Source organism: Micropterus salmoides, unplaced genomic scaffold (assembly GCF_014851395.1).
Source record: "Micropterus salmoides isolate LMB-PRFRI ecotype aquatic unplaced genomic scaffold, ASM1485139v1 Ms_hic_scaffold_1, whole genome shotgun sequence".
NCBI classification, from domain to species: domain Eukaryota; kingdom Metazoa; phylum Chordata; class Actinopteri; order Centrarchiformes; family Centrarchidae; genus Micropterus; species Micropterus salmoides.
The window spans coordinates 38,984,823-38,994,655 of record NW_024040040.1 but is presented as its reverse complement, the minus strand read 5'-3'; the positions used below and the strand labels follow the sequence as shown (position 1 = coordinate 38,994,655).

The following is a 9,833-nucleotide window of genomic DNA, read 5'->3' as shown; positions in this document are numbered from 1 at the left end:
TTTTTTTTTTAAATAATCTGTATGAAAAGCTTGTAATTGTTTCCCCGACTCATTCCATAACGGTTTAATTAAATCTGCGTTGTTTGTCTTGATAAAACGATTGTTTAAATGTGTAATAAAAACACCGTTAATTCTACTTGGTTCCGCCCTCCCCGCCCGTGGATCCTTCCAGAAGTCGCCGGCAGACCCGTGCGGCTTGTAGTTAAGCCACACTCCAGGTTTACATCGTAAAAACTCATCATTTTATCCGTTTAACACGTATTAAGTGTCCTAATCTCACAGTCAACATGTCCGCAATGGGGACACTGGCGTTTGATGAGTATGGGAGGCCTTTCATCATCATTAAAGACCAGGACAAGAAGACACGGTTATCGGGCATTGGCGCATTGAAGGTACGTACAATGGGCTAGTTAGCGGAGCACAGTTGTGGCACGTTGGTTAGCAAATTGCTAATTTGCTGTTAGCTGCACGACGTTAAATACGTTAAACCGGAGACGATATGTGTTGCTAACAAAGGCTATGTTTTGTAAGCATGTGTTCAACTGGAAAACGAAGAGGTTTGTGCAAAACCACAGCATAGCGTTAGTGAAAGGATTTGCTGGTCATGCTAATATTGAGGCCCATGTGCAAGGCGTGTTGGGTGAGTGTTGCTAGACAGGGCTGTGCCCAAAATGGGCTTTATGGATGCGCAACATTTTCATATAAAAGTTTTTTAACTATTTTTTGCAGATGGCAATTTCAATCTGTCTTCGGTTTAGAAACTAAGAATAGGGAATTACTCAAATTGTGAGCTGACATGAAAATGTTTGTGTGTTGCAGTCTCATATTATGGCAGCCAAGGCAGTGGCGTCAACGCTTAAAACATCTTTGGGACCTAATGGTGAGTATAAACCAATGTAGAGCTGTCACAGCAGCAGCAGCAGCTGCCGATGCCACTATTTCAGCTAGCTGTCTCTCCACATCAGACTTCCTGTCAAAACGATAAATCATATGACAAGGCTGGATGAGTGCGTAGATGCTGGCCATCAATATAACTTCTGTATATTGAGCTCGACTTTGTAAATTTGGTATCCTTCCCACATACAGTTGTGTGACAGCTATTGTAATCGTTTAGCCAATATCGCGCATTTCACTTCTCCTGACCCATTTATTAAATTTTTTGCATCCAGGTCTTGACAAGATGATGGTTGACAGGGATGGAGAGGTAACAGTTACCAACGATGGAGCCACTATTCTTAGCATGATGGACGTGGACCACCAGATTGCCAAGCTTATGGTGGAGCTCTCCAAATCCCAGGATGATGAGATTGGTGATGGAACCACTGGAGTTGTTGGTACGGGAAAGAAAAACAAGGGGTTCTTTTTATGGACTGTAAACCTGAATTTATACCTTTCTGCTCTTTCTGGTGGTCTTTAACATAGGGTTCAACATGTTAATTATCACAACATTATACAACCCTAGAGTTTCTGAAAAGGAGACTTTTCTGCACTGCTGTGCAATCATTATAGACCCTCACTTTGAAATGTATTGATAATCGTGCCAAGGCTTGCAATGAAATGGCTCAGCTAGATCATAAAATCCAAAATTTTCAAGGTTTTTTTTTTTTTTTGTAGAAGAGAGAATTATTTAGCTGCTGTTTTACCCTAAATGCAACAGGATTTGCATAATTGCATTTTATCCGGGTACGTTTTTCTTCAGTTATTAATAGACACAAAAATGGTGCGCTACAATATAAAGAACACTATTAATGAGTTTCTGTTAACACCTTCTCATAGTCTCAAAGTCTTGACGATATTGACTTTCTCATAAAAACTTTGAAATTTAAGTATCCCTAAAAGCGTGGATTAGGAATATGCAAAATGTAATTTAGCTAACGTGTTATGAGCAACATTTTTGCAGCTCTGATCAAGAAAACCTGTCAGCCATGTGTAAGTGTTATTGTTAGCATTACTGTCTTACTGTATTTTCCTCTTCCTCTTCAGTGCTGGCTGGCGCTCTGCTGGAGCAGGCTGAGCAGCTGCTAGACCGTGGGATCCACCCCATCAGGATCTCTGACGGTTATGACCAGGCTGCACGCATTGCGGTCGACGAGCTGGACAGAATTGCAGAAACCCTCCCCTGCGATCCCAACAACACAGAACCACTCATTGAGACCGCCATGACAACACTGGGATCAAAAATGTGAGTTTTATATACACAACGGTGTTATATTGCTACAATATAATCAACAACTAATCTAAGAACTATCTTAGATTGCTTTCCATTCCATTACCACTTTAGTAGGAACACCTAGCTAAAACAAATGCAGTCTAATGCTAGAGCCCTGCAATAAATCCTACATTTATGTAGGTTAATATTGGTCATTATATAAATAGAGTACACACAATATTAGAAACATCTGCGTATAATTCGATACGAAATAACAGCACCACTATCTACATGCTCATAAATGACCATACAGTTGAAATCAACACCTCAATGAAGCAGTTTAAAACTGAACATTTTAACTTTCATAAAGGGGAGGATTTATTGCAGGACTGTTATGTTAGACTGCATTAGTTTTACTTAGCAGTACCTAATAAACTGGCAACTGAATGTAGTTGAGTTAATGGTAAGAAATCTGAGGTAGTTCCTGTTAATTTATTGTACCTAATAAACTGGCAACTGAGTGTACAAATGCTCTTGACTATTCGGTACATCAGATGTAAAACAGAAAACTATTAAATCGTGTTTTCACTTGTAAGCTACATTTCTTTAGATTTTGGTATGGACCATTATAGGGGTGGGCGATGCGGCAAAAATATATCACGATTTATTTCAGGCAGGATTATGGTTCACAATCTAATCACGATTCATTTTCATGTTGCTTTTTAAGACTATTTTGTTTCTACGTTATTAGTTTGTTAGTTTAAAAGAGAAAAATAACACTACTTTATTAATCGTATACAATGTTGACCAATGATTCATTCAAATAACAAAGAACTGATTCATTTTATTTTAACAATTTAAAGATTTAAATAGTTGCTTCTGCATAAAAACACGAAGACAGGGACTTGTTGCAGAACTTGATTGGCGTTTTACAGTAGCCAATAGCCTGAATGTACGTTACGCCCCTTTCCTCGTCATGCAGACTCTCTGTGCAGACTGGTTCAGCTCCCAGTGAGTGAACACTGTGGCCGGACCAGAACCCAACACAGCCTCCGAGACAACAGAGAATACAGGACCGAGGTGGTTTTCTTGCCAGGTTTGGCTCTTGGCTCACCGGGTCTGACTCAGCTAATAGTACAGCTTGCAGCACGGCTAACCGAGCTAACTAGCTTTGCAGATACAGTTAACTTAGCAGTTTAGCAAAAAGTAAATTGGATCTGTGATAATATCTGTATCATCCCGGAAATCACCTCGGCCCTGTATTCCCTGTTGGTCCGTGTGTTCATGGCATGTTCACAAGGAGGCTGCTGAGAGCTGTGTTTCGTTACCTGCTCGCTCGGCTCCGGTTCTGGTGAACAATCTGGCAACGCTCACTGATGTTATCCTGGCCTGAATACCTCCAGTGCTTGAGTGGAGGTGTAACGTTAAACACAAAACACTCCCCTGGTGCTCTGAGCTCCCAGTCCAGGCTGAGGAAGCTATTACCACTTGGCTAACTGAGCTAATAAGATAACAGCAGCAAGTCAGCTGCAGTTAGCGGTTACTTTAGCAACATGTAACACTTTCTGTTCATCTTCAGACTCCATAAATCACAGGGAGTTAAAGCAGAGCAGACGGGGAACACGAAGAACTTTAATGTTTGCGTGTGTAGCTACAGAACTAAATTGATACTGTGCATTGTAGCATGATACCAACGATCACTTTGGAAAGGCAGGTCGTGGAGGCATTTTAATTGTTCACGATCTAATATTGTCATATCGCACACCCCTAGACCATGATATAGTCATTTTCTTGTGTGACATCTAAGATATCACAAATTAAAGTTCCACTGTTGTCTTTCAGTATCAACCGGTGCCACAGACAGATGGCAGAGATTGCGGTGAATGCCATTCTCACTGTGGCTGACATGGAGAGGAAGGATGTAGACTTTGAGCTCATCAAGGTGGAGGGCAAAGTAGGAGGCAAACTGGAGGACACACAGCTCATCAAGGGAGTCATAGTTGACAAGGAGTTCAGCCACCCTCAGATGCCCAAGGTACAAACGAGAGAATATCCCTTTCTATTGATGTGATCTGCTCTATCGCCAGTTTCGTCTTGACAGTGCATAGGGACAAATAAAATGTACATGTCTGACATCGGTCTATATAACTGTGCCAAGTATTTTACAAAATTTGTTGATGGAGATTATTTGGTGATTGTTTGAAGTCTATTAAACGGTAACTGCAAGAAGTTAAAGCTGGGATAGGCAGTTTATTTCAGTAGGATATTTTTTTATTTGTTGAAATTCTCTTTACATCCCGACAGCAATAAATAAATCAAATGTTCTGACACAAAAATGAGAAAATCTGGTATCCTTGGCCTTCGCAGGACTGTAATAAGCCCTCTGCCTGTGCTCTCACTGCGCATGAAAGGGTCTTTGAAAGGATATTTTCAGTTGGCCATGGTTAATTGCTTTATAGTGCTGCGGGAAAACTCTACAGGTTTAGACCATTTTCTGTTTGTGACCACTGTAAGATGATGATGCTAACCACAATTCTTTGTTGTCAACACTCAGATTCTGAAGGATGCTAAAATCGCCATTCTTACCTGCCCGTTTGAGCCCCCTAAGCCCAAGACCAAGCATAAGTTGGATGTGACCTGTGTGGAGGACTACAAAGCCCTTCAGAAATATGAAAAGGAGAAGTTTGAGGAGATGATCCAGCAGGTTAGTACTGCAGTGTCGAAGCACTACAAGAACTGAATTCTTCACATCTGCACTGGCATGTGATTAATCTCAAAACTCCTATTTCTCTTTTAGGTCAAAAGTGTCGGCGCAAATTTGGCCATCTGCCAGTGGGGCTTTGATGATGAAGCCAACCACCTTCTGCTGCAGAATGAGCTGCCGGCTGTGCGCTGGGTCGGAGGGCCTGAGATTGAGGTAAGGGATGCTTGTCACATGGTAGAGCAAAATATTTTTCACGTTCTTCATCTCTTATGGCCACGTTTTGCTGATGAGCAGAAAGTATCAAGTAGAAATGACGTTGTTGCCTAATGTCAAGTGTGTTTTCTCTGCAGTTGATCGCCATAGCCACGGGTGGGCGTATCGTGCCACGGTTCTGCGAGTTGACACCAGAGAAGCTTGGTGTGGCTGGCGTGGTGAAGGAGATCTCCTTTGGCACTACAAAGGATCACATGTTGGTTATCCAGGAGTGCAAAAACACCAGGGCTGTGACCATTTTCATCCGTGGAGGCAACAAAATGGTGAGCACAAATGTGACTTTTACTCTATTCCAACGTATCCATTAATGTTTCTGTCCCACTTGGTTGACCTTTTTATTCAAGTTTTTATTCTATCTCATTAGATCATTGAAGAGGCAAAGCGGGCTCTCCATGATGCCCTGTGTGTAATTCGCAATCTGGTCAAAGACAACCGTGTTGTGTATGGAGGAGGAGCTTCAGAGATTGCATGTGCTCTGGCTGTCAACCAGGGTGCAGACAAGGTGAGAAGCACTAAAAGGCAGATACACAATGAATTGAGCAAAATAAAGTGTGGTATTCCTTTTAGGATTGAGAATAAATGTTTGACACTTTTTTTGGCAAACTCTGAATCCACCAAGATGCCGTTTTTCTTACTGCTCTGATCATCTTTATTTCTGCCTCTCTAGTGCCCATCATTGGAGCAGTATGCAATGAGGTCCTTTGCTGATGCGCTGGAGGTAATCCCAATGGCGCTGGCTGAGAATAGCGGGCTGAACCCTATCCAGACCATGGCAGAGGTCAGAGCCAGACAGGTCAAAGAGACCAACCCCTTCCTCGGGATCGACTGTCTGCACAAAAACACCAATGGTAAGGAGCCAGCTGCCAGACAGTGGCAACACTGCACTTCAGTGTCAAAGCAGACACCAGAGAGATGTCAGACCATATTAAATGGCTTTTTGTTTTTCCTCCTCCACAGACATGAAGCAGCAACATGTGGTTGAGACCCTGATTGGCAAGAAGCAGCAGATCTTGCTGGCTACTCAAGTAGTCAAGATGATCCTAAAGATTGACGACATCCGAAGCCCGGGAGAGAGTGAGGACTGAAGGCCTCCCGCAACACTTTCTGAGCTGTTCTGAGGTTTTAGGCACTTCCCCTGAACACCACGTCCAAACCGCACTGCATATTGCTATTTATCATTTCATACAAAATGTTCAAGCTGTTGTAGTAACAAAGTCCCCATTAAAATGTTGGTTCGTTGAAATTTGACTCCATAGCTCTGTTTAAGGCCCCAATGTTGAACCTGATTATGCTGGATCTTTATTTTATTTGTGTATTCCACATCAAGTGTACATTACATGTCTTACAAAACTTGAATATACAAAGTTGGGAAGCTGATGCATAAAGTGTGATCCACATTTATATGAATGCTATTTAATTCTTGCATTCATACCATACAATACCAGGTACTGCAGCCATTTTTGGGGGACACAAGGCAAAAGTGCTTTATAGTTTAACATTAGAATTACAGTTCTTCTGTATCCACATGTTCATACATGTTCATACATGAACCCAGACCCCTAAAATAAAATCTACAATAACATTTGGAAAACTGGAATGTGAAAAAAAATGATTTCAATCACTGTCCTGAGCTTGCTGTAAATAGCATCGCTAAATTTATCATGTTTTCATCTTGTCTGTGAAAGTTGATCTTCTGTGTGTAGAAACGTGGTCAAAAGCACCATTCGTGATGTGTAACTGGCTCTTATCGCTGTGCTGATGCTGCCGACCTTCTCATTTACATGTACTTGTTGAGCCAGTTGAGCATGTCTGCCCTGGCCTCCTGGATGCTGGGTTTGTCTGCGGGGTTGATGTCTTCCCTCTTGCGGTGGACAAACCCATGAGTCTGACCAGAAAAGATCTTCACCTGGTAATCCACTGTGCACTTCTCCTTCAGCTTTGCTTCAAGGACTCTCACCTGGAAGAGCAACAAAATGTGGGAGCACGGGTTGTCAGCAGTTATGACATTTTAAAATGAGGTTCTGCAGCACAGAAGTTCCTTGAGCCAGAAAATGTTTAATCGCTGGTGTATTTTAACACATCGGAGACACATGGATGCTGCTGCAAGGAAGTATCCGGGTGGAGGGGTTCATGCGTACTAACCTGGTACAGTGGGATAACCTCATCTTTCTCTGCAAAGATGAACAGCGTAGGACTCTTCAGCTCATACCTGTCCTCTGTGTCACGAACAATCCCTGCACAGCAGCACCACATAATCCCATCATTAAATCACTGTACAGAAACCAATGCTGCATGCCTGGGGGGGGGGGGGTATATTAATAGATTTTTTTGAAATTGGGAAGACAAAGATTACACTGAAGTGAATTGTGTGTGAAATTAACTTTACTGTAGCAATGATGTACCATAGACTGACACTCCAGTTTTGACCTCTGGGTATTGCAGGGCGAGGTAATGTGTGGCAACCCCTCCCCAGCAGAAGCCCACTGCTCCAATGTGTTTGGCCCCACACTGCTCCTTCAGGAACCTCAGCACTGCATCCACCTCTCTGAGGAGGGAAATACTATGACCAAAACGCCTTAAAACTAGTGCATAAAGGAAAAAGGCTAATAAATGCATGTGATCAGCAAGCCTTTCAAAACACCAGACCATACTGATACTGTAACTGCCCCATTTGATACATGCATACTATAGCTAGATACATTTTCAACTTGGCTGCCAAGTAATCTGGAAAAAAGCTGTTTCGTTACTTGTTTATGTTTGTTGGCTTTTTGTCTTCAAGCCACTGCTCAAATTTGGACCAGTCATGTGATGGACTCCATGGCTCCTTTCCAACATAGAAGTCTGGACAGACAGCACTGCTCAGAGCACAACAATGGCAGAAGAAATCACTGTTAAACTGGCCATAATAACACAGCATATGGAAAAGCTTCTGGGTTAAATAAGTACTCACCCACCAAAATGTCATATAGCCTGTTTATGTAGTCTACTTTTAAAAGCACACACACACACCATTATCAGTGCGTGCAGCATAGTCAGTTTTACTCACATGAATCCATTGGCAGCCAGCATATCAGCCATGTATCTTGTGTTGGGAAGCTGCCACCCATAGATGTCTTGTATGACAATGACTGCCTTGTCAGATGCAGCGGATGGTTTCACTACATATGCTTTGATGTGCTCTATCTGGACCTCCTGGCCGAGCCCTCCATAGTCCATCCGATCACCGATGTCGCAGGGGCATGGCTTGGCTTCATTCGCCATCTGCTGACACACAAGATTTAATTTCTCTGTCGTGCGGTCAGAACTGGGAGTCACATTATTGTGCAACACAATGACAAAGCATTTTGCACAGCTTTAACGTTAACCTTTCCCAGTCTGACGTCTTAGTCTCAAACAAAATAATCTGTAAATCAATTTGCACAGAGACATACCGTGTTGTTTTACCCGAATTCCCGTTGACAGAGGAAACTTTCTTAAGTGTCGTGTAGGGCTGGAAAAGTTGCAGCCAAGTCGGTAATTGTATAGCTGGTGGAATCAGTGTGAAGCTCATATGAAGAAGGGAATTCCTGCAGCGACCTTCAAAATAAAAGCTGTAAGTAAATAACATTACATTTTTTGAGTAGCCAATACAAACAGCACTTAAAGGTGGAGATAAGGACATACCGTATCATAGCTGATGCAAATAGACATGAAAGCATATGGTCAATATGTCTGACATGTGTTTGTGGGACAGCCTTAAGTTCTTTCTATAAACTCAACCAGAAGAAACCACATTGAAAATCACTCCTAACAGATTCAAAATTGATTGATTGATGGGAACAATACGTTAAATTATGACCAAATAAATGGACTGTAAGGACTGTAAATGTAAGGAATGGGGAAAAAATGAACATTTACATATTGTGGAGGTTTTGCTCTGTCTTCAGTGCTGCAGCTTCTGTGCATTTTAAATTCACTTCTAAAGTGAACATTATTTTATCTTTTCTCTGTGTGTGCAGTGTTAAAGTGAATTCTTTTCTGTCAAGACAATTATGCTCCTTCCGGTCCTGTTCCCTTGAAGCCTGGGTTGACCAAAGACTTTTGATTAAATGACAGAAAGACAGTTCAATATTATTATCCTAACTTCTTTCTCCCACGGACGCGCTTCACAAAAGGCACCGCTGGGATTCGAACCCAGGATCTCCTGTTTACTAGACAGGCGCTTTAACCAACTAAGCCACGGCGCCATTAGATACCCCGGATGACGGAGTATTATTTAATCTTAAGGTATCTAATTTACGGTTCGGTAAAATGTCCTTGATACAGTTATTTGGTTTAACATTTAAAAAAAAAGCAGGCATAATATTATCCATATACTTTCACCAAAAACAGTACGCTACATTTTATATCAAATCGGTAACATTTTAACAAGTTATAGCGATTTAGGGTTAAGTGAGGATATAGTAAAACAATAAGTGGTTAATTGGAAGTAAAAAATAAAGCACTAACACAATAGTTACTGGGAACTGAGAATGCCTGCGGAAAAGGTAGAGACAGGAATAAAGTTTTTAATTGGGCACCTTAAATGCAAAATGTAATAAATACACTGGAGAGTAATTAAGGGGAATTGAGTTAAAAACTGATTATTGACATGGTAAAATAACCACAACAAGAAAGAAATTAGAGAGATTAACCCGATGGGCCTTTACAGATGTACTGTACCTCTGC

General features: G+C 41.7%; 2 protein-coding genes and 1 non-coding gene across 3 annotated transcripts; 1 reads left to right on the top strand and 2 right to left on the bottom strand.

The window, feature by feature from the left end:
* Nucleotides 1-155: 155 nt before the first annotated feature.
* Nucleotides 156-6,369, top strand: cct5 (chaperonin containing TCP1, subunit 5 (epsilon)). The gene is made up of 11 exons (XM_038726963.1): nt 156-392; nt 820-880; nt 1,170-1,334; nt 1,984-2,182; nt 3,992-4,184; nt 4,704-4,853; nt 4,947-5,066; nt 5,204-5,389; nt 5,491-5,628; nt 5,794-5,974; nt 6,084-6,369. The coding sequence occupies exons 1-11, from the start codon at nt 288-290 to the stop codon at nt 6,209-6,211; spliced, it is 1,626 nt and encodes a 541-aa protein (XP_038582891.1). The 5' UTR covers nt 156-287; the 3' UTR covers nt 6,212-6,369.
* Nucleotides 6,370-6,658: 289 nt separating this feature from the next.
* Nucleotides 6,659-8,716, bottom strand: cmbl (carboxymethylenebutenolidase homolog (Pseudomonas)). Its single transcript, XM_038726975.1, has 6 exons — nt 8,558-8,716; nt 8,173-8,387; nt 7,874-7,981; nt 7,529-7,671; nt 7,269-7,360; nt 6,659-7,083 (listed from the first exon to the last, which is right to left on the bottom strand). Exons 2-6 carry the CDS (start codon nt 8,385-8,387, stop codon nt 6,904-6,906), a joined length of 738 nt encoding a protein of 245 aa, XP_038582903.1. The 5' UTR covers nt 8,558-8,716; the 3' UTR covers nt 6,659-6,903.
* A 562-nt stretch (nt 8,717-9,278) lies between these two features.
* Nucleotides 9,279-9,352, bottom strand: trnat-agu. The gene has a single exon. It is a non-coding gene; the product is annotated as a tRNA-Thr (tRNA).
* Between the last annotated feature and the right edge of the window lie 481 nt (nt 9,353-9,833).